Raw genomic sequence first — 24,208 nt, 5'->3', positions numbered from 1 at the left:
GGAGGGAGCCCCTGTCCCGGACCACTCATCCTTCTCTGAACACATGCAGACGAACTCTTTCGGATACATCGTGGAATAAAAGGCTTTTGTGGGCAGCCCTGGGAAAGTACCCATCTCAGACCTTCCTTGCAAGGAAAACTGTGTTTTGAGTTCTGAATGACTGACTTTTAAACATTTTTTGGGAACACCACTCCCGTGTGAGAGCCAGGCTTGCTGGTAATAGAATTGTTTGCAGAGGCCACACCTTGGGGTTCCTCCGGAAACCCTCTGGGCCGTGCTCAACCCCACAGCACTTGGGGTAACGCCACAACCTTTAGTCAAGTGGACATCAGTTCCTTTAGCGTGGGTGTAGAAAATCCACTGTGTGACCAGGTACTATGTCCATAATGTGTTCTTGGTCTTGAGAAGCATGAAGCATGAAGTCCAGATAGAACGTTGTCCTTTTGAATTCCTTTTGCCTGAATAAATATCACACTACATTTAACTAAATTTTGGAAATTCCATACCAAGTGATAATGTGTGTGGGGGGAATCCTCCTTTTCCCCGAATGCCACGCCCTCTTTCCAACTGCCGTTTTTGGTTTTTAGAGTTAGATGTATATAAGGTTTTTCCATTGGAAAAAGATGAAGAAGCAAACATGGGTTGCCCCATTATAGAGGGGATTTTAAATAATAATCTGCAAAACTGCTTTTCCCTTAGTGTCACTCATCGTTTCACACCGTTTCTAAAGCCCTGATCTCGCCTCGAGTCTTGGCACACCACAGAGCAGGTGCTGTTAGGGGACCTTTCTCTGTCCCTCCCCCAGCTCCTCTTCCCGGAAGAATTCCTTCAGACAGAGGTCTGTGGTCGCCACTTCCCGACCAACAAAGTACGCCAGAATCCTAGACATGAAGCCCAGGTGGCTTCTGTGATAAGCAGGACCTCAACAGCACTTAGCAGACAGGGCCAACAGAGGAGAAGCACCAAACAGAAAAGGGGAGTGTCACCATCTGGACCTTCAGGGAACAGCTGCCAGGAATGAGTTATATACGGGCGGATTGTACAATTCAGAGAATAAACATCATACCTGTCTATACTCCTTTAGTAGCATTTTCATGGGCTCTGCCAAAGTCATCGGCCCCATAACTCGCCTAGAACTGCTTCAGATCCCCTCACCTATGGGCTTGTAAAAGCTGCTTTTACAGAAGAATCCAGTTTCCAGCCCACTTATCAGCCAGTGATTTGCATAATCCTTAATAACCCCCTCCCCAATCCTTTTTTCAGCCACCTAATGCAAACAAGATCTGGCTCAAGCTTCCCTCAACTAATCCATGCTAAAACCATTTAGGAGGGAGGCTATGCCGTGTAAGTTGGCACAGCGGAATAAGCTCCCCATTGTATAGACGCCAGTCTAAGTGGAGCGACATTCACGACGATGCCAGTGAAGAGAGCCCCCAGCTTTTCAGTTGCTTGCTGGGCCCTAACTCGGGGAGAACTTGGTGAAACTTCTTTTTTTTTTAACCACGGTAAGGAATCTAACTCCACCTCCTTGCCTGAAGACCCAGACCACAAGCAACTTCATAAAGACTGAAGACTGGCCGATTCTACGACCCTCTTCCCAACACCCAATAATCGGGCTCTCCTCTGCACTCACAATATCATTTCTCGGTAATTTTTATGACTCGTACCTTGCCATGTAAATGCAAGTTATTTAGGGGCTGATACCATGTCTTATGCATCTTTGCAAAATCTACCACTGCAGCATAAACAATAAATGCTTCTTGAATACAAACATGTTTTAAAAATAAATGATTAAGCTTTCCTCTTTTTTTTAACTCTTTTTTTTTTTTTTTGTATTTTTCTGAAGCTGGAAACGGGGAGAGACAGTCAGACAGAATCCCGCATGCGCCCGACCGTGATCCACCCGGCACGCCCACCAGGGGCGATGCTCTGCCCACCAGGGGGCGATGCTCTGCCCCTCCGGGGCATCGCTCTGCCGCCACCAGAGCCACTCCAGCGCCCAGGGCAGAGGCCAAGGAGCCATCCCCAGCGCCCGGGCCATCTCTGCTCCAATGGAGCCTCACTGCGGGAGGGGAAGAGAGAGACAGAGAGGAAGGAGAGGGGGAGGGGTGGAGAAGCAAATGGGCGCTTCTCCTGTGTGCCCTGGCCGGGAATCGAACCCGGGTCCTCCGCACCCCAGGCCGACGCTCTACCGCTGAGCCAACCGGCCAGGGCCTTTTTTTTAACTCTTAATTTTATTTTAGTGAGAAGGGAGAGAGAGAAAGGGGGAAAGGGGCAGGAAGCATTAACTTCCATATGTACCTTGACCAGGAAGCCTGGGGCCTCGAACCGGCGACCTCAGCATTCCAGGTCGATGCTGCATCCACTTTGGCAAGCTATCCTTTTAATGTGATTTCTTCCCCTGCATCTCCAGGCTTGCTCTGTTTATTCCTCCTCTCCCGTCCTTCTAATCTGCTTAGGCCAATGTTGTTGAATAAAAATTTCTGTGAGGATGAGAATGTTCCTTATCTCTGCTGTCCAATATGGTGGCCACTGACCCCGGAGAGCTACTGAATACTCCAAATGTGGCTAGTGCAACTCAGAACTTAATTTTAAGTTGTATTTTCTGTTAACAAATTTAAATTTTAAATGGCCACAAGTAGGTCGTAGCTATTACTGTGTTGGAGTGCATAAGAGCTTGACTCATCTAAGACTTTTCCCTGAAGGGCACTTGGGAGATCGCATCACCATGATGACCATGAAGGCAGATGGGGACCATACTTTGTGTCTGTCTTTATCATAACATTTATCACAACACACTTAATTGTCTATTTATTTATCTGATTCCCTCCCCAGACTGTAAGTTCCTAAAGGCTTGAGTTACGCTCAGTTTTATCTCTCCAAACCAATGTAACATTGGCATTTTAGAAGCACTTGAAGAAGCGTTTCTGAATGAAAGGGTGAATAAATGAATGGATGGCTTGGGGGACTGGTGGAATCACATTCCTCCCTGTGTAATAAATCTACAAAGAGCTCTTTTGGAACCAAGTGAGTGGGAACTAACAGATAAACGGTGGTGATGTGACAAACTATCTTTGTCTAAGGAGCATGCGTGGCTCTTTAGCTTATCTCTCCTTCCAAATGCAGGCCCTCTCTGTGTGCAACTGGGACTTAGGAACAGCTCACTTAGAGACCCCTGGTCATTAAGCCATGACTCTGTCCAGACTTGCTCTTTAAGAAAATTCCCAGGAGATAAAGTTCACTGCAATGATGGAGTGAGATAAACATGCTTTTGCTGTGATCCCATGTTCTCACATACCCCATACTGGTCTGCAGAACAGCTGGACTCATTCATCAGATCTGAAAATAATCAGGTCTTCACACTCCGTTATCACGGGTATGGCTGTTCCGAAGGGTATGTTGGCAAAGAGCCTTCTTTACCGGGTCTCAGAAACAACCACCTCCATCCAAGGTCCTGGGGAGCACCTTCCTCCTTCACTAGCGTTTCTTCCAAGCCCACTTGCAGAGCATAAGGGAAGCTCTCATTGAAACTAATAATGATCCTGGGTGTTTTGGAAAAAAAATAAATGCCAAATGTTGGCATGGCCCTGCTAGTGTCATTTTAGGGTATATATTTGAGTCTCATGGCTAGACATAGTCCAAATATTTGTATAATTTAAAGTAATTTGTACAGACATAGTAAAAAGTCTATTTTAGGCAATGGAATTTAATATATATTCCTTGGTGAGCCTTTGGTCCTTTGTGTAATTTTTTCACATGAAAATGTTTCATGTTATAAAATGTTTTCATATTTATATGTTTGTGAACAAAGTGTGAAACAGGAACAAGAATTTTAAATTCTAAAATATGCTGCACTGAACTGTATTTTTGAAAGTGCGTTTCTTAATTCTTTAAAACCTTTTTTAAAAGTCATTATTTTCACGTATTTCAGTGAATTGGTGAATTCAAAGCAAACAGCTGTATAACTCCCATGGGTCTCTATATCCAAGTCTCTATAAAAAGCACAGTCATTTAGGGCATTAATCAAAAGTAGGAGCTGAATTCTAAAACTGAGTTTACCACACTTTGCTGAATGATCAAAGGTGAGGTCCTTAATCTCTCTTAGTCTCAGTTTTCTCTTCTATGTATGAGACTATGAACTTTGTACAAGTGTGTTCTTTCTAATGGGTATAAGTGACCATACAATATTCTATTAGTTTTAGGTGATTCAACCTTTAAATACCCTATGACATGATCACCACGGTAAGTCTAGTAACCATCTGTCATCATACAAAGTTATTACAATATTATTTACTACATTCCTTATGCTGCCCATTACATCCATATAGGTACGTTTTAAACATCATGTGTTAAACCAGTAAAAGAAAGAGAAGTATACCTGAAAGTAGCAAAAAAAAAAAAATTTAAATTTATATATATATATATATGGACCAAGCCAGGTACTATGCCAAATGATTTTCCTATTATTACCTTATTTGATCCTCAGAATAAGTCTTTAAGAGAGGCCCTGTTATTATGTCCCTATATCCCTTTTATAGATCCCGGGGTATATTTCCACTACATGGAAATCACAGCGCCACGTGGCCCAGGACCAGCACTCAATGCATTGATTTTATCATATAATTAATTACTTATTTTCATTCATTTGACAAGGTAATATTTTGTGTCAACTGTGTGCAATGATTCACATTTCTCCCCTCAGGGAGCCTAGGTTCTAGTAAGCAGGCGGCAGTTAACAGAAGACTCACTGAACCTTAAAATAATATTCCATTAAAGACACATCATGAGAAGGCAGGGCTCTTTGGAAAAGCCAATAATGCTGGAAAAACAGCGGGCAGCAGGAAGAGAGGAAGGACATAGATGGGGCGGACTGACTCCAGAAGAGAAGCCATAGGCATGAGTCTACAGGAGCCGAGCAGGGCTGTTGAAAACAGGACACGGTGGACGTCGTGCATGCCCTGGGTCGCCAGGAGTCAGAGCCGACTCCAACTCAGCAGCACGTTAACAACAGCATCACCCCTGGGACTTAAGCTGTTTCATAGTTCCTGTTTAACTGTCTTGCTTGAGAATGGACTCAGCAACATTTAACCACCAATAATGACAAGTTTAATCACTATAAGTCTGTATACTTACAGAGTGACTGGTGACATAAAAATAGTCAGGGCTGAGTTCTTGTAAACGGGGTAAGAGCAGGGTCCATGAAATCCTACCTCAGGTAATGGTGAAAGACTCAAACAAAAACCATGGCTGTGGTTTATTTAGATACTCCGGTATAGATTTAAATAGACAAAGGCTAGGTTAGGGAAACACAGAAAATGTAGAACAGTCACATATATAATCCTTGAGCAGCTCCTATTTTTGAAATAAATAAATTGAATAACTATAAAAAATCAAAAAGTTTAAGAAAAGTTTTTTTTTTAAAACTCTCAAAACACTGTGCTTCTAAATGAAAGTCATGCAAACAAAATCAAGTAAAAAACTAAAGACCTAAATTATTTTAAGGTCTGAATTAGTCCTAAAAGCAAAACATACAATGAGTAAAGTGAGGTAGTAAAGCCAGCTAATTAATAAGAATTTGAAAAATGCAGTAGAGGAGAAAACAATCTGCTCTTATCATTTTAACCCTGGATTCCAATACTAACCCCAATTAAGAGAAATTTCCTTAGAGTACATAAATGTATCAAAGAAAAAAATTAAGTGGCCAAGAAATATAGAAAAAGATGTGCACATTACCCACAACTTAAGAAACTCAAACAAAAATTGGCAAAAATTTTATTTAAAAAATGATAATGCTTAATACTTCAGCAAATGCTAGAAGATATCTTTCTATATTACAGGCAGGAACAAAAATTAGTATAAATTTTGAAAAATTTGGAAGAATATATACAAAGTCTTTAAAATGTTTATTTTAAACATTTTAAACTAATAATTCTAATCCTGGGAATCTATCCTAAAGGAAATAATGAAAGATGTAGTTAAAAAAAATTTAGATCAGTTTTTTTTGTTTATTTTTATAATCAATGCATTATTTCTAGTATAGAAAATTTAAATATCAAGAAATAGAAATAAAGAGTTAAATTTCTATGTGACACTATAGGACAAATTATACAATTACTAAAATGTTTTCAAAAGATACTTAATGATAATGGGAAAATGCTAATATCATCACATGAAATTTTTAAGAAGCAGGATATAAATCACATATTTATTACAAACCTAACCTTTATATCATATATTACATATATAAACAACAAAAAGGGCAAAGAATATTTTCATTTTATCATATCCCCCAAAGTTTGCTACTATACAGTTGACCTTTGAATGCATAAGTCTGAATTGTGTGGGATCACTTATGCACAATATTTTTTTAATAAATAGAGAGTCAACTCTCCATATCTCTGGGTTTCGCATTCACGGGTTCAACAAACCCCAGTCAAAACCAGTATTTTCCATCATGGTTTAGAATCCACCAATGTTGGAGGGCCCACTTAAGTTACATACGACTTTTATACTGCATGAAGGGGTCAGTACTCCTAACCCCTGCCTTGTTCAAGGGTCAACTGTGTATTAATTTTGAACCAAAACTACATTGGAATCTTGGGTTTATGTATGTTTTTAAAAAGTACTAAAGTCTTAGGTCTGCATCACGGGGAATTCATATTGAAGTCTCAAAACACCTTCATATAAAACCATTTCACCTTCAGGTGATGCCACACCATGGACCCAGAGGTCTCAGGCAGGCTTCTCTGCAGAGCTAGAGCTCCATGTGGCTGGGGCTGGCAGTGGGCAGATTCAGGAAACTGGGGGCAGGATTCTCACCTGCTCAAATGTCTCTCTCCCACCCACCCACCCACGGGTCCTGAAATTCTACCACTGGTGAATCAATCATCTGACTTAGATTCTACCTTGTCCCTGAAACTTCAAAACAGCCCACAGTGGGGGGGGGGGGGGGGAGGTGGATATTAAGTCTCGGTAACATCTCCATCTAAATTAGTTTATCAGACTTTCCTTCCTTCCTTCTATGAATGTGCTGGAGAGAACCAACCTTAGGGACATGGACTGAATCAAACTAGCTTCTGTTCTCCAGGGGTCCGCAGGCTAACAGCGAGGCGCGTTCACAGACAGAGGAATTTAATAAAGATGCATGGAAGAGATAAACAAGGTGCAAATGGAGTCTAACCTAGTAGAAGGCGTGGCTCCTAACTAAGGAAGTTGGTAAGACTTCACAGGAGAGGTGCATTCCGTGAGTCTTGAAAAAAAGAAGTGTCGTTTGCAGAGGCAAAGGAAATAGGATAGGACAGTCAAGGCAGCCAGGAGGAGCCCTTCGGAGGGTGCTGGGCTCAGGGAGTGACCGCGGTGTACAGGGCTGAGAGGAGTGGAAAAGGCTGGCAGCGACTCCAGGCCGAACTGAAGCCTTGAGGACCCTGGAAACATGGACACGTTCTCGTGCAGAGATGCCAAAAGGGCAGAGGACGTTCCAGGAAAGGGTGCAAGTGACACACTCGCCAGCTCTGAACTTCCACCCGAGGGTGGTCCTGCTTGCCGTTGAAGCTCAGATCCCGGCTCTCTGTTGCCATCAAAGTCACCGCCTCGCCTTCCGGTTGCATTTTAACTCTCTAGGCTCCAAGGCTACAGCTGGATAAAAATCTTGTCTTCCTCAAACACATCTCTTCTGGTGACTCAAAATATTGTTTCGAAATAAAAAATTCTTGGTGTTTATTTTTATTGTTCGGGACTTAGCTATTCTGAGAACCTAATGATTCATCTTATTCATACTAAGGCAAATACACAACCTAGCTTTCCCAACTAACAGGAGAGAGAGAAAAAAAAAAAGTCAATTTTAAGAGGCTACCAAAGGGAAAGATAGTCTTCCTTACTGTTGGGACTTGAAGATTGGATTCCCCTTTTACTTTTTAAGAAAAAGAATTTCAATCTTTAGGAAACCTTTGCCTCCTCTGTGTGTTCCAGCACCCCACCCCCTGCCCCCCTCAAGGCGCAAGCTTTCTGACAGACCTTCTGTACTCCCACATAAAAGACCAAATCAAGGCAGAGCCATCATCGCCAAGTGCAGAGCAAACTTTCATTATTAGTTGTGCTGGCAAAAATCTTGGAAAGTGAAAACTACACTGAATTCCAAGAAAAAGACTGAAATATATCTCTCCAAAGCAGAGCTCCCTGTCACTAGATTTGTGAATTTTCTTTTCTTTTCCTGCCTGTTCCGACACAAGCTGAGCTTATTTGCGCAGTGTTCCAAAGCAGACCAGGCCACACGTGCGTGCACACGTCCTGTCTGAAGGGCTGTTCCGAACCAGACCACGGGCAGCGTCCTTGCCCAAATACAGCCGAGTTCGGGACGGAAAGAGGATTTTGCTAAAATAATCCCCAAGCTCCTTCCCTGCCTACGAATTGCCCATGAATCAGGCTTGGGAACATCAAGCAAACACAAAAACAGGACACAGCAATGTGCGTGCTGGGCCGGATGACAGAGGCAGCAGGCAAATATTGGGATTGTATTTCACCTATTGCCATGGTTACCAAAACAGGGCGGATACTGGCAGAAAGAGAAAGCACTGAATCTGGGGAGACAATGAGTCCCCGGAGAAGGACTGAATGTGTGTAAGAGGACCCGCTAATGCAGGCAGAGCGAGGACAGCCAAGAAGAGAGACCCAGTGGATGGCAAGGGACAGGCTGATACCCCGTGTGTGTGCGCGCAGAGAGCTCAGTTACCACTCCACGCTAGCACAGTACAGGTCTCCCAAAGCCCACGTAAGATCCTGGCTGCCCCCCAAATAAACAGCGATGAGACACGGGAAGTCTAGTTTTGCTTGGTGGCAAGCAAAATCAAGGCAACTTGTGTCAGGTGCCAAGAGATAAAATATAATACTTAGTGTGTACCCACTCTCCGGGTGACGAATACGAATCGCTTAGTGGTCTTATGTCAAGATCCCCGAGTCTTAAGACAAATTATAGAGAATTTGCTCATTCCTTTGGGCAGTCTGATGATTAGTTTCAATTCTCAGTTTGTGTGAAAGTGGGAGGGGGGGAAGCTGATTGACTCACTTCTCCCCCAGGGACTTTGCCTCTCTAACCAAACCCTGCAGAAAAATGCTTCAGGAAATACCCCCTTTAGAAAGTTCACTATCACGGCGACTGACAGATGACTTTCCTGTCAATTCCGGACTTAGCACACGAAGAGTGAAAGCTGTATAAACCTGAAACTCAGAATCTGGGCTCTAATCCCCCTTCTTCTGCTAATTAGCTATGTGACCTTGGACAAGTTATTAACTCGAGCTTCAGGACTTTGTTTCATAAAGGAAAGAGGATTTTGCTAAAATAATCCCCAAGCTCCTTCCCTGCCTACGAATTGCCCATGAATCACCTTTGGAATTTGGTGATTCATGGGCAATTGATAATCTCTTAAATTTTATTTTTAAAACAAATAGATTAAATGTATCATTCCACGTATGTGGGGTTCTGATCCACACATGGAATATAAATTCTGTTGAAATTTATTCTGTTCTATAGATAGAGAGACAAAGAGCTGCTAGTTCTGGTTAATGATCTCACAAGCTAATCAGTTACATTTTATTAAAAAAGTGGCATAATATACTTCTAAGTTGAATTTTCTCCAGTTTGGATGGGCAAAGAGGCAATGGCATATGGAAGCTAATTCTTCCAACCAACAATCGGGAGCTGGGGCTTCTATTCACTCTTAGAGAAGTGCTGTCACTTTAGTGCTTTAATAACGATAGCTAACCTCAAATTCCTCACTTGTCTTGGCCAGACAGAAATATGGACCAGCCTTCTGTCCAGTGTTGAGTTGATAAGGACCGGGGAATATAATAGGCACAGGCTAATAGATGGTTGGGCCTGGGCTATTACTTTGAGGCTCAGAACTTGCTTTTGTTCAGAGTAAATTACCATGCCGACAGCAGGGACAGCATGATACACTAGAAACAGGGCAAGAATTAAAGAAGACCTGGGCTCAGGGCCTGGTTATGCCATTAGGTGATGCTGGAAACATCACTGAACCTCTCTGCATCTACAAAATGAGAACAGGAATATTTCCCCGTCAACCCTACTGGGTTGCTAATGAAGCCACCATGAGACGAGGTATGTGGAAGAGCTCTGAGATTTGGAAAGTGCTCTGCTAATACAAATTTAAAGAGTCATCAGCCCCATTGCTGGCAAAACATTGTGCTTTAGGGCCAGGACCAAGGGCCCCTGCCTGGGTTCACACTGCAGCACCATATTTCATCAGCTCGTATTTTCTTCACAAATTACCCAACCTCTCAGTTGATTCATTTGTAAAATGAGATTAAGAATAGCATTTCTCTCATTGGATTGTCGAGGATTAAATAAGATGATATATTATAAGATGCTTAACATACTTTCTGCTACATGCACAGTTACTTGATTAATGTTAACAATCACTGTTTCTACTACAGTGTTTTAAAGATCCATTGTATATATTAGTGAGAACGTAGATTTTTACTGTTGTCATAGAATCTTACATAATTACTACTTATCTGGATGTTGGAGAGTGTTTTTTCACAGCAATGAGGTAGGAAAGTTCTGGAACAAAGGGGTCACCTCAGTTCAGTCCATCATTGTGTTTTCATCACTGCTCTAGGGACACATAACTACTGGCACAATTCTGAGCATCATCCTGATACACCAAGGTTGTGGGTTTGACACCCGGTCAGGGCACATACAAGAATCAACCAATGAATGCATAAATAAGTAAAACAAAAAATCAATGTTTCTCTTTCTGTTTGTTTCTCTCTCTTTCTCCTTCCCTCCTTCTCTCTCAAATGAATAAATAAAAAATTTAAGAAGGTTAATGAGAGCTTCTTTTTTTTTTTTTTTTTGTATTTTTCTGAAGCTGGAAACAGGGAGAGACAGTCAGACAGACTCCCACATGCGCCCGACCGGGATCCACCTGGCACGCCCACCAGGGGGCGACACTCTGCTGCGACCAGAGCCACTCTAGCGTCTAGGGCAGAGGCCAAGGAGCCATCCCCAGCGCCCGGGCCATCTTTGCTCCAATGGAGCCTTGGCTGCGGGAGGGGAAGAGAGAGACAGAGAGGAAGGAGGGGGGTGGAGAAGCAGATGGGCGCCTCTCCTATGTGCCCTGGCCGGGAATCGAACCCGGGTCCCCCGCACGCCAGGCCGACGCTCTACCACTGAGCCAACCGGCCAGGGCCTAATGAGAGCTTCTTTAAAGTCAACAGCATTTTCTGCTTCGCCACAAAGCTCCTGAGAAGCAGACAGACGGTTCATTCCCCTCCTTTATCCTCCTACACCTTTAGGAAAGTGAGGCTGGGATGCTTAAAGCAAATAGCCAGCTCGAAGAAGTGCATTTCTCAAGAGCGCCAGAGAGATGTTACCTGGAGATTGTCTCTTCATGTGTATAAACTTCCCAGGCAACTCCATATGGAGCCAGGCTTCTCTGTGATTTATCTGTCGGACAGTGGGTGGCCAAGGGGCACTGTAGGCAAACAGTTATCCAGCCCGATAATTAGGGAGGGGAAAGGCAAACACAAACACACCCAGGTTGACATTCAAAACAAAGTGGAGATTTAACCGTGATTGCTCACTCTACCACCCCAGTTCTTGTCTGCCAACCTGCCAGGGGGGAACCAGAGCCAAGAAGAGAAGTGCTGGTAGTCACTTATCGGTACAGCTGCTTTGGAAAAAACAGAATTCTGAGTACGGAATGAAGGCCTGCACTGGAACCAGTTTTGCGTTTAAGTGATGGCTTGATCTCCCTCAGTCTTAACCAGGCTGTGCTGTCCTCACTTGTAGAATGAAGAATTTGCTCCAGGTCTTTACTCAGTACCCTCCAGTTCTAAAACTCCTTGACTCCAATCTTTTCGATTTATGTCATTCATTCATTAATACATATATTTATGTGTGCATTCAGCAAACTGTAAACCTAACTGCGGACGAGGTATTGACAGCTGATGGCTGACAGACAGCAGAGCCCGTCCGTCACAGTGGGAGAAACAGCACCCCGACTGCTCTCCCTTCCCAGGAGAGCAGTGCTGTCCTACTGCTGTTTTCTCAGGGACGGACATAGTGCTCTTCTCTCAAGGATCTTTCAAAGAAAATGAATGTAGTCAGCTACTCCCTACGTGCTAATTACTTAGCTGAGCGTTGACCTCCTTTTCTTCTCTCCTTCTCAGCCCCCCTCATTGCTCCCTGCCCCCTCCATCCTACCCCCATTTCCACGGCTAAGGCTTGGTTCCTTCCCATAATTTTAACCCAACTCAACTCAATGAAATTCAGTTCTCATTCATGGGGGCCTTTCTTGGTACATGGAGCTTACACAATGCAAGAATGACCCTTCAGGGAGTTTCTAATCAGTCATGTGGAAATAAGAAACGTCAAGATAAAAATGTGTTTGGAGAAAGAATCAGAGAAGCTGGACCAGTCGGCGAGGCCACAGAGCTCTGGTTAAACCAAGGGGGGAGTCCCATGCTACCCACCGCTCCTCATTCTTTCCAGGTTATCTGCAGGGCGGCACCACCCTTCCCGTTCTCGTCTCCCATTTGTCTGTGTGTGTGTGTGTGTGTGTGTGTGTGTGTGTGTGTGTGTGTATAATGTTAACCCCAGAGGATGTGGTTTCCTCGCTGGTTACTGATATCTAGAAGCTATATGATGTATTTATTTAGATTTTATTTATTCATTTTAGAGAGGAAAGAGAGAGAGAAAGAAGTGGAGGACGGATGAGCAGGAAGCATCAACTCCCATATGTGCCTTGACCAGGCAAGCCCAGGGTTTTGAACCGGTGACCTCAGCATTCCAGGTTGACGCTTTATATACTGTGCCATCACAGGTCAGGCCTAGAAGCTATATGATATTTTTATCTAAAGGATAAATGTTGTGATTAAAAAGCTTTGTCATTGGCATCTGAGACATTAGCCTGTGCTAAGTGATGTGTTGTGGGGTGAGTATTTGAACAGCTAGGCCTCAGTCATCTCAGCTGTAAGATGAGGGTGACACCCACGCCCTGGTGCCATTCTGAGGATAAAACCAGGCCACAGCAGCTATACACACTTCTCCCTAGGCTTCCAAACTTAAGGTAAAATCTGGCCAGAGTGGCAGAATCCTCTCTGAACAGTTGTGTATGTGCTATCCTTCATTTTAGTAAGTTTCAGAATGGTTAATAGTCAGCTCATCATGAATGAGACACAAGCTATGTATATGGACAAGTTCCTCCCACCTCCTTTTTAGCTTCTAACCCTATTATGGTTTTCTTTTTCTTTTTCTTTTTTTTTTGTATTTTTCTGAAGCTGGAAATGGGGAGAGACAGTCAGACAGACTCCCGCATGCGCCCGACCGGGATCCACCCGGCACACCCACCAGGGGCGAAGCTCTGCTCACCAGGGAGCGATGCTCTGCCCCTCTGGGGCATTGCTCTGCACGGCCAACTTTGCTCCAATGGAGCCTTGGCTGCGGGAGGGAAAGAGAGAGACAGAGAGGAAGGAGGGGGTGGAGGGTGGAGAAGCAAATGGGCGCTTCTCCTATGTGCCCTGGCCGGGAATTGAACCCGGGTCCCCCGCACGCCAGGCCGACGCTCTACCGCTGAGCCAACCGGCCAGAGCCTATTATGGTTTTCTTAAAAAATAAAAGACAAGGAAAACTTTCCCCAAAGCCAGCTAGAACTGGTATAATTCACACAAACAGAAAGAAATACAAATCTACATAATTCCAGAACTCCCTGCACCCAGCAGAGGCTGGCAATGCGTCCCAGTCTGGTTTTTACTTTCCCTGCCCGTTCTGTGTCCTCCTTCTCTTCTTTTTTCATTTCTCTACGCTCACCCCCGTCTTTTCCTCCCTTTCCCATCTGGATGTCCAAAATGCCCGCCAGGTCTCCTGTGAATCTCCTTTCCAGCAGGCCCCGTGTCGATGGAAGGCACTTGCTGATCCCAGGAGTCCGCGAGGAAGAGCCTGTTGTTTTGGATGGTTGGAAAGGGGAAAGGCTTGCACAAATTTCAGTCTGCTCTGACCCCCCCAAACAAAATCCAGTATGCATGTATTCACTAGTGTCATTAGGAAGCCATATGTCTGTTGGCTTAATTCTTCAGAACAACAATCCATAAAACTAAATTATAAGCGTCGGCCTAGCATGCGGAGGACCCGGGTTCGATTCCCGGCCAGGGCACACAGGAGAAGCGCCCATTTGCTTCTCCACCCCTCCGCCGCGCTTTCCTCTCTGTCTCTCTCTTCCCCTCCCGCAGCCAAGGCTCCATTGGAGCAAAGATGGCCCGGGCGCTGGGGATGGCTCTGTGGCCTCTGCCCCAGGTGTTAGAGTGGCTCTGGTCGCAACATGGCGACGCCCAGGATGGGCAGAGCATCGCCCCCTGGTGGGCAGAGCATCGCCCCTGGTGGGCGTGCCGGGTGGATCCCGGTCGGGCGCATGCGGGAGTCTGTCTGACTGTCTCTCCCTGTTTCCAGCTTCAGAAAAATGAAAAAAAAAACAAAAACAAAAACAAAAAAAAACTAAATTATAATCTGCCAGAATTATGATAAAACCAGCTTGGGCAGATGTGAGTATAGTACATTGAAGTCCCTGTTTGATACTAATGGACATTAAGTCAGAAGAAGAACACATGTGCTTGATTTAGTCTGTCTCGGGTTAATGTACTGTAGAGTTTATTGGAGACACCGATTTTTATCTCTCCCGCAATAGAAATGACCGATTTCGGGTAAGAAAAATGGATATATTCTACCAAGCAATCACTAGTCAGGGAGCTTCTAACAAAGCTGTGCATTTGAAGCAATCCTATCTTAAGCTCTTGTCCACCTCCAGGACCTCCAGGTTTCACCACAGATTCAAGATGATGGCTTTTGTCAGTGGCCAAACAGGGAGTGTGAAATGGACACCACTGTCTGCAGCAGAATAGGCCTGCCGTGCTGGGATGTGGGTGACACCTCTCTGGTTTCTCCTGTGCTCTGAGAACACACCCCACAGAGTGCATTCATCACAATAGCCCATGTGTGACCTTTGGAAAAGTCCTTGAAAACACTGAAACAAGAGTCGTGGTTGAAATCTGGAATTCATTCCCGTCTTACACAGGAAGAAAATTAGGCATGTAACAACAAAGCCCGGAGTTCTCAGAAACCTGGGGAGGCTCTGGCTGACATTAAAATCATAGATTCTTTTTTTTTTTTTTTTCCTTCACTACTTTGTGTTTCATAAAAGCTTTTCTTCTAAGAAACCCAAAGCTGTTAGAAAATACTGTACAGTGAGTAGATGGCAATCGCTGGTTTCTCCAGTGAACAATGCAGGCAGAATAAGAATAGAGATGCTGAGTAATGTATTCAAAGTCACTTACTTCACACTTTTGCAAGCTATTAAGTAAACGCTATTCTTCCAAAATACAAGTGGCCGACACTACCATTTTCCACTTCGGGCACGTATGGGCTATAAGGGGGTTAGGTGTGGAAGTGTGGGGTGGAGCTGAAGAGCCACGTTCCCTAAGCCGCAGCTCCATCACAGAGTTCATTTGCCTAGATATCATGGGTCTGGAAATATTTATTCACCGAGAACATGAATCAGCAGAGTAGTATGCTTGCTCAGTAAATTTAACTCAACAAACATTTGTGGGGTAACACTGTTTTCATAAGTGCAGACCAATTCCTTTTAGTCGCCAACTGATCTTATTCCCTGTTTGCCATACAATGTGTTTTTATTTCATATACATATATCATTAGAAACCCGTACTCCCTTTGGAAGCGTTTTTCCTTCTCTGCCAGCAAGAAGAAGGACAGGACACTTTGAGTCAAGTGGTAGCATAAAACCCAGTGAAAATCAGTTGGCAGGGAAATGTGGTTTGGAACTGAGTTTTAGAATCCACCTCCAGTTTGTCTGGGAGGTCCCCCTAAGGGGATACAGACCCCAAACCCAACAAGAGGATTTAGAATAACCCAGCGGGCGGAGTGGCATCGGATGCTCAGACCCACAACACTTACTCATGCACATGAATAACTTAACTTTGTTTTTTTCTTAAGTGCCTTCACAGTTCATTTTTTATTTTCCTTAAAAAAAAAAGTAAATGGCATTACTCTGGTCTCCAAAACAGATGCCAGTTTGAACTCTACTCTGCCAGCAAGTATTTGGTTTGGCTCTGCAGGGCTTGAGTTGAAAAAATATTTGCCAATTCCAAAAAGATTTAACGAGCTTTGCTGAAGATGTCTGTGCCATTTGGCATGTCACAGGGACTGTGGCACAGCAAAGAGAACTCTCTCGACCACAGATTTTATTTGCCGAAGGTAGCCAACACTGGGGGTTCAGTCGCTTCCTTGGGTCAAGAAGCTGCAAGTCAAATGAACAAAGTTTCCAAGAGAAAGTGATCAAAGCAGACATAAAAAAAAAAAAAAAAAAAGAGCTTGCTGCCATTGAAAATGAACTCCCTTGGTTTTGATGGCTAGTTTCAGAACTGTCAAGAAATCCTCCCACCAGCCATCAAACACGGCCCCTAATGCTGTCAGTCAGCAAACCAAATAAACCTCCAACTTCTAGCCAAAGCGATCTTTCAGTAGCAGATAGCAAAACCTTTGCTGCGGTGTATTCTGCTTACTAATCGTGGCGTTAGAATTTAACTATATGAAAATTGAATGGCCTACTTCAAGCAACCTCACTACAGGTAACCAGGAAATCCACTTTATATTGCCAAGGTGGACATGCATTGCTTTTTATTAATATTTAGTAGAACATAAATGCACGAATCTATGACTGCAACTGGAATGACAAACCTTACAGCACATAAATCTCCCCTGTTAAAAGTCACTTAAGGCTGTCACCTGAAATCCTGTGCCTTCGGTTACCTTGCAAGAAACAAGGCTCTGATCCTTTCCAAACAACCTCCAATCCGACAACTGTAACAAATCACTCAAAATATTTCCATACTAGTGTGTTTGAAAATCATAAGTACGTTTTCATAGATATGGTGACAGAAAAAGTGGCACCGAAACTGTGACCAACTTGAAGAAGAGAAACTCCGAATTATTTTAAATTTCAAGTTATAAGAATACTGGGGTGTATCCCACCTTAACCCCTATGGAGCACCGGGAACTTCTCCATGTCCCTTTCCTTAAGGCTACGTGCTGATCCAATGCTCATTACATGATCATCTATCTACTTTAAGGCTCGGTAACAAACATCCTCAAAGAAAGGCCAAGCTCTGCACACTGCCTTTCCACAGAAAGACCTATTCACCAAAACAAAGACGGAGCCGTCTACCCGACTTGAAACGAAATGTGGAAGTCAAGAGTCGAAATCAAAAGAAAAAAGTCATGAAATAACAAAAGGGTGATTATAAGTGTTATTTACCATTTTGGCTTCTGAATGCATTGGCTGGACCTGGGGAGAGGCACAGGGGTTGCTGAGATTTGGACCTTGCATTCCCAGGAGATTGGAGTTCACTGACATTTGTCTCTCCATCTAAGAGAAAGGAAAGCAACAACGGAGTCAGAAGTCTGAGAAAGGCAGTCTAGGCCGGAGACAAAGCTGCATTTCTCTTTCAGATGAATCCCGTAGCATTTCCTTGAATAACTGCAGAGAAAAGCATGTGGTTTGGTGCAGGGGAAGCAATGCACTCCTGTGCCTTGAACCCAACCACATCAAAGAATCACCCAAACTCACGCGTTCTACAGAAGATGCCTGGAGCCAAGAGAACTACATTGACATGTAGATCATTTCCAAACAAAAGTATGGAATATTTCCACTTTTGCAAACACTCCAGCTACCACGAATTATGTTGATTTTTATAGCTAAAAAAGAATAACATATGCATAGAAAAATGCTGGAAGGATACACACACACAATATACTAAATAGTTATCTTAGGTTCTCTGTGTCTTCCCCCCATCCCTAAATTTTATACAGAAACATGAGTCATTTTAGCAATAAGAAAAAATAAAATTAATTTTAAAACCATCGCCACTGGGTCTGCTGTCGTTCTGACTCATAAACACAGCTGAAATGATCCAGCCCGGGTACCTGACCCTCGGCCTCTGGTACAGGTCTTCCTCCCTCTTAACCCTGACGTGACTCGACACAGCGGCAGGTTCAGGCCTCACAGTGGGTCCAGGACTTTGGGTAGGTGGAGAAGGCAGCTGAGAGTTTGTATGACATGATCAACTGGTCCCACATCGTCCTGTTGACTTGCCACCGTGTCTAGAATTAACATCATTCAGATACCTGCATTGAAGACCCTGACTGAGTAGCTCAGTTGGTAAGAGCATCGTCTCAATACGTCAAAGTTGCAGGTTCTATCCCCGGTCAGGGCACATACAAGAATCAACCAATGAATACATAAATTAGTGGGACAACAAATTGATCTCTCTCTCTCTCTCTCTCTCTCTCTTTCCACTTTCTTTCTTTCTAAAAATCAATTTTTAAAAAGTGAAAAAAAAAGGGCTACATTGGGTTCTGGCCTTTATGTTTCCAGGGTGTCCCTGTTAAAAAATAAATATGTACTGTACAGAAAAATCTGTTTCAGTCACGGAAAAATGTGTCAGATGAATATTTTCTGTTCAGTAGAAAATCAGCCCTTCCCAAAGTACTTTCAAAATAAAGCAAATCTACAGGGTGGGGCAAAACTGTGCTTACAGGCCCTGGCAGGTTGGCTCAGTGGTAGAGCGTCGGCCTGGCATGCAGAAGTCCCGGGTTCGATTCCCGGCTAAGGCACACAGGAGAAGCGCCCATCTGCTTCTCCACCCCTCCCCCTCTCCTTCCTCTCTGTCTCTCTCTTCCCCTCCCGCAGCCAAGGCTCCATTGGAGCAAAGATGGCCCAAGCGCTGGGGATGGCTCCTTGGCCTCTGCCCCAGGCGCTAGAGTGGCTCTGGTCGCGGCAGAGCGACACCCCAGAGGGGCAGAGCATCGCCCCCTGGTGGGCAGAGCGTAGCCCCCTGGTGGGTGTGCCAGGTGGATCCCGGTCGGGCGCATGCGGGAGTCTGTCTGACTGTCTCTCCCCGTTTCCAGCTTCAGAGAAATACAAAAACAAAACAACAACAACAAAAAAAACTGTGCTTACAGTTGTTTGTATGAAAAATAATATAATAATTAACAAATAATAATACAAGAATAAACTGTTTTGTGTACTCACAACTGTAAGCCTACTTCTGCCCCACCCTGCACTTTAGACTGAAATCACACAGAAAACTGAGATGTTCCTAGGCGGATTCTTCAATGCAAGCGTTTTTCTGTTTGTCGGAAGATGGAAATGGAAACAATGGTCGGAAAGTGTAGGAACCCAGGTTGCTGCTCAGAGTTAGCCTAGGTAGTCTTGGAAAATACAGAGTTCCTTATCACTGAGGGAAAGCTCAGAGCAGCCAGTTGAGAGTGATAGTTAAACTGAATGACCCTTTAATGTCCTTTCCATTGTTTGAGATTCTGTGACTGCCATTTCTGCTGTGCCCACCCCAGAGGCAGGGCGTGATGACCAGGCTGACCTGGGGCTTAGCAGAGGGGCCCCTGGAAGCCTTGTCCTGAGCGGCTGGTGGAGGTGCCCTAAGGCCCTATTATCGCAAAACAACCTCAGCCTTACTTTACTCTGTCTGAATTAATTTATCTGTTCTCTGCGGTGCCTGGATGTGTCAGACTGTTTCAAAGGGAGCTATTGTAAAAATTTTCTACCCATTTTAGGTACTCCTGACAAAACTTCTGACGCATTCCCAATCCAGCAAAATAGAGTATTTACAGTCATATTCCCCCAAATCTCCAGGCAGCCTAGAAACTTTAATTTTTAAAATTTAATTTTTAAATCATGGTAAAATATACATAAGATTTACCACTATAACAATTTATTTTTTTTAATTGAGAGGTGGGGAAGCAGAGAGACAGACGCCTGCATGCGCCCCAGTGGGGATCCACTCGGCAAGCCCCCTGGGGTGATGCACTGCCCATCTGGGCTTGCCTCTCTGTTGCTTGGCAATCAAGCTATTTTAGCACCTGGTGAGGCCACGGAACTATCCTCAGCACCCAGGGCCAACTCGCTCAAACCATTCAAGCCATGGCTGCATGAGGGGAAGAGAGAGAAAGAGAGAAAGAGAGAGAGAAAAGTCATGAAGATTGCTCTGAAAAATGCTTATTATTTACTGATAACTCCCACTTTCAAAAGCTGGGGGATAGAACAGTTAGAGCAGCATTTGACCCTTTTTTTCTAACTGATGACCTTCTCCTAGAGGGAAATCAAGTCCAAGGGAGCAATTGCTGTCAGTTTTCCAAAGGACAATCGCTCGTTTCGAAGCACAGACTGTCGGGAGGTCCCAAGCTGCCAGCCACCATGCACTACAGAACGTGTGAGCAGCCGCTTGTAGTCTCTGGATCCACGGTGGGTCGTGCTTCCCACTTTTTTGGAAAAATTACAGTCCATGACTATTTCCACCCCATGACTCACAAATTAAACAGAATATTGAAAACAGCCTGACTTCTCTATCTGAAAAAATTGCATATTTCCCTCTAAATGATTATAAGGGTCAGCAAGAGCCTCTTCAAAACAACTATGTGGTGCTTTATTAATAAGGTTCTGTACCGTGCGTGTGGCTTTGCTGAGTTGACTCGAATAAAGGGTTAGAAGATGTGGGTGGCTTTGCTGAGCATAAAGCAACATTTAGGACTGCAGGAAAACATCCAGGTAACGGAGTTCACCTTTTTTGGGGGGGTCTTCTTCTTTTCCCCGGAAACGAACTGGAGAACAGGAGCTAAAATGTCTGCACCTCATTGTAATAACAAATAGATGTTCATATTCCCGAATTATTGAAGCATTTGCCTCTTAAGACAGCATATCACAACCCAGTGAACTCCTTAAAGGCAACACCTGCCTTGTTCTTCACCACATCCCAGCATCTAGCAGAGGTGTTGGCCCAGAAAAGGTGCTCAACAAAAGTTCGTGCAATGAATGAATGAACAAATACGTTGCTTTGTTTCAGACCTTACGCCTTGTGGAACACGTGGCACAACAGCACGCACTATACATCAGCTAAGAACCTTACCTTCACCTGCAAACACAGACGTTCTTTCGTACCCAGGGATTCCCGGTTTCCTGGGGCAGGGACTCTGGAGGGCCATGCCTGAAATGCCAGAGTTCTAGAATGCATAGGAGTTGGTGACTTGATACTAAGGAAGAAAAGACCCAGATCTCTAGGGCTTCTGAGTTTTAGGATATGCTTTTTAGAGATTTGATATGAATCTTCATTAGTTACACCAGTGTCACTCTGGACCTTGGCTTCTCAACCTCGGCACTATGGACAATTTGGGCAAAACAGTTCTTTGTTGTGGGGCCATCCTGTGCATTGTAGAATGTGGAGCAGCATCCCAGGCCTCTACCCACAAGATGCCAGTTGCACTTTCCCCCAGTTGTGACAACCAACAGTGTCTCCAGAGACAGCCCCATATCCCCTGGGAGCCAAAATCACCCCTGGCTGAGAATCACCGCTCGAGACCAACACTACTGCTGTGGCAGGTGTATGAATGAATTCCTGATACCAGGCTGGGACCAGCTGTGCGGAAGCATCCTGACTTTTTATCTAACTGGCTCTGGACTGTGCACCTGGTCCTTTGTTTCTATTCTGAAGCATCAACAGGAGGTCCAGTTGTATGACAAAGAGGAGCAGGTAACAAGTGCCAGGTACATGTTCTCTGGGCCCTTTCAGCCCAAGTGGCTTATTTTTGTCCTTGGGCTTGGTACACAGTTTAGTCAAATATCACTGCAGTGATATTTTTCTGAACAATGCAGGGAATTTCTGAAAGGAGACTAATTTTGAACAACATGAGTTTAGAGCCTAGACGAAGACAGCTTGTAGTGGAAGTCTTCATGCAATTCGTGGGGCTGCATAAAACCTAGAGGAATGACACTGATGTGACTGTTTTCCTCCATCAAAAGGTAAGTTTACGTTGAGCCTCGCAGGTGAGATCCGCCGCTCGCCTGGCCCAGTTTTGCAAAGACTGTTTCTAGCCTCAACTGCCCAGTATTTACAGTGGGCACGTCCATTTCTCTAAGCTAGGGCCACCAAGCTCTTCCCCATTCTCTTGCCTCTACTTAGATGAATGAGCAAACTGCGTCCCCTGCTATAACCTGAGCTGCTCAATGTGAGTTTAAATGGGGGTTCCAGTCACAACTCTTTGCTCACAAACAGTGTGACATCAGACAATCTCTTCAACGTCTTACTCTTCAGCTTTGTATCTGCAAGATGATTAGGTCAATCATTATGGCTTCCATATTCCCTCAAGATTTCTATGATGACAAAATAACAAAGGTAGGCGCTTCCTGAAAATGCTAAAATACTCTGCAAGGCACTGTTGATATTGTCACGAGAGGGTTTCTAATAGAATTGTCATACCGTCTCTCGGGTTTCTGAGGCCTCTTGTGGCCCTGTGAATAACACGTGCCACCAAATGTCCACCGATGCACAATGCTGGGGAGGATGAAGCCCAGGCACAGGCCAGGAATCCCATGGGAGGGGAGCACAGTGTGCCCTGGAATAATCTCTCTCTCCTTTCTGTGCCCATCTGTTGTTTTCAGAGTAGCAGGTTAACATAACAGTGATGAGTGTAGACTCGGGAGTCAGACTACCTGGATTTCAATCCTGACTCCGTCACCTGCTAACTCTGTGACCTCAGCCAAGTCACTCAGTTTCCTCATCTGTAAAATGGGGGTAAGAACACTGCATACCTGGCAGGGTTGTTGTGAGAAAGGAGGGAATGTATGTATCATGCAGAGTGTGGGAGAGGGAGCTCTCGAGCCAGAATGCCTACGTTCAAAACTCAGCTGCACTGCTGCTCAGACAAGCAAGTGACTTGTCTTACTTTGCCCGTCCAAAAAATGGGGTCCTATATTAGCACCTACCTGCTAGGGTCATTTCATGTGTTGAAAAAGTACCTGGAGACTGACTAGCATGTGAGAAGCACTCAACAAACGCTGTCAGAATAATTAATAGAACACAATATGCATAAATACGTTCGAGTTATATATATACCATCATTATTATTGCTGTGATTATTACTCTGAGCCCTGGCTAGACCACTCACTGTCGGTTTAAGGACACTCTGTAAATAGCCCAAGTGTAGACATTGGACTAGTCATAAAATTGTGTCCCTGAACAAATTCCGTTCCCTGGGTGTGGCAAGTTCACTTGTCACCAGCAGGAAGATGAGCCCATGCCTCACTAGGGAAGCACTGAAGGGCAGGAAAGCCAGCAAGATGCCTACGAGCGGACAACTGGGCGCCCACAGCCACCTGGCACACAGCACGGCTCTCCATCTGGAAGCCACTTTCTTCCCAGTCAGCCGAAAGCTCAGCTTCTCCTTTACTTTTGCAAATGGGGCAAGACTCAGAAGAAGTAAGGAGCACTTACTGGCATCAGGACGGCGGAAGATCCAGGCATCGTGGGGTTGGGCAGGGTCCCGGGCATGGAGGCTGGCATGGGCTGTCTCTGTCTGTTGTGGATGTGTAGCAGAGAAGATAGAGAGCCTGGGACAGGCCTGGGGACAAAGCAAATAAACAAATGTTACTCCTGATGCCCTGGGCTGGGGTTCACTGCCTGTTTCTTGTGACCAGAAACAGCCGGGACAACACCATTATATGCACAGCAGATCCGATCCTCTGATGGGAACTGCGTAATTGCGGATATTAGGGAAATAATAACAAATAAAACACAAGTCTGGCTTCCTTTGCTGCTTCCTAGTTAATACATCAAATTCCACTTCATTTCCTGACCTCTGTTTTATCTAACTGATGTTCAATAGACAACAAGCTGATAAATTTTCTAAAAACCCCATATCTTAGCCAAGGGACTTACTGGCGAAAGCCTGTGATGACTGGGAAGTCTGCTCTCGGGAGCACCTTAGAGTCTGAAATGTGTGTACGTGTGTTTTATCCACACTCTCCCACACCTCTGCCTGGAAGCCCTCCTGGCTTTGCTCCGAATACATTCTCACTGTCTGGATTTGTAGAGCCAGTTTCATTCATGGATTCCCAATAGAAATCAATTTTGACTTTTTCACTGTTCTCCATGAGTGGGGAGAAAAACAAAAACGAAAGCCAGAATAGAAATAGAAGAAGCCGGCTGCACTTACAGCACTGTAGCCAGCCTTTCTCTGTGCAGGTCTGGGGCCCAGCCCCCAATTTCCAATCTCTCGTTTCATAATAACTCGAGGTGTTAGGCTGTTTGACAGAAACTGATTTTGGCCTGACCT

The 24,208-nt window shown here is 44.5% G+C and overlaps 1 protein-coding gene and 1 non-coding gene across 4 annotated transcripts in view; both read right to left on the bottom strand.

The window, feature by feature from the left end:
• CREB5 (cAMP responsive element binding protein 5) overlaps positions 1-24,208 on the bottom strand; it is a 409,450-nt gene that overhangs the window by 78,710 nt on the left and 306,532 nt on the right. For all 3 annotated transcript variants that reach the window (XM_066239436.1, XM_066239437.1, XM_066239438.1), the window contains 2 exons: positions 23,368-23,494; positions 17,343-17,453 (listed from right to left, as the gene is read on the bottom strand). In XM_066239436.1, the coding sequence (XP_066095533.1) occupies positions 17,343-17,453; positions 23,368-23,494 (238 nt within the window). The remainder of the gene's footprint in view (positions 1-17,342; positions 17,454-23,367; positions 23,495-24,208) is intronic.
• Positions 2,139-2,214, bottom strand: TRNAP-GGG (transfer RNA proline (anticodon GGG)). The gene has a single exon. It is a non-coding gene; the product is annotated as a tRNA-Pro (tRNA).

Source organism: Saccopteryx bilineata, chromosome 7 (assembly GCF_036850765.1).
Source record: "Saccopteryx bilineata isolate mSacBil1 chromosome 7, mSacBil1_pri_phased_curated, whole genome shotgun sequence".
NCBI lineage: Eukaryota > Metazoa > Chordata > Mammalia > Chiroptera > Emballonuridae > Saccopteryx > Saccopteryx bilineata.
Note: the sequence above shows the minus strand (reverse complement) of the source record. Positions and strands in the feature narration are given on the sequence as shown.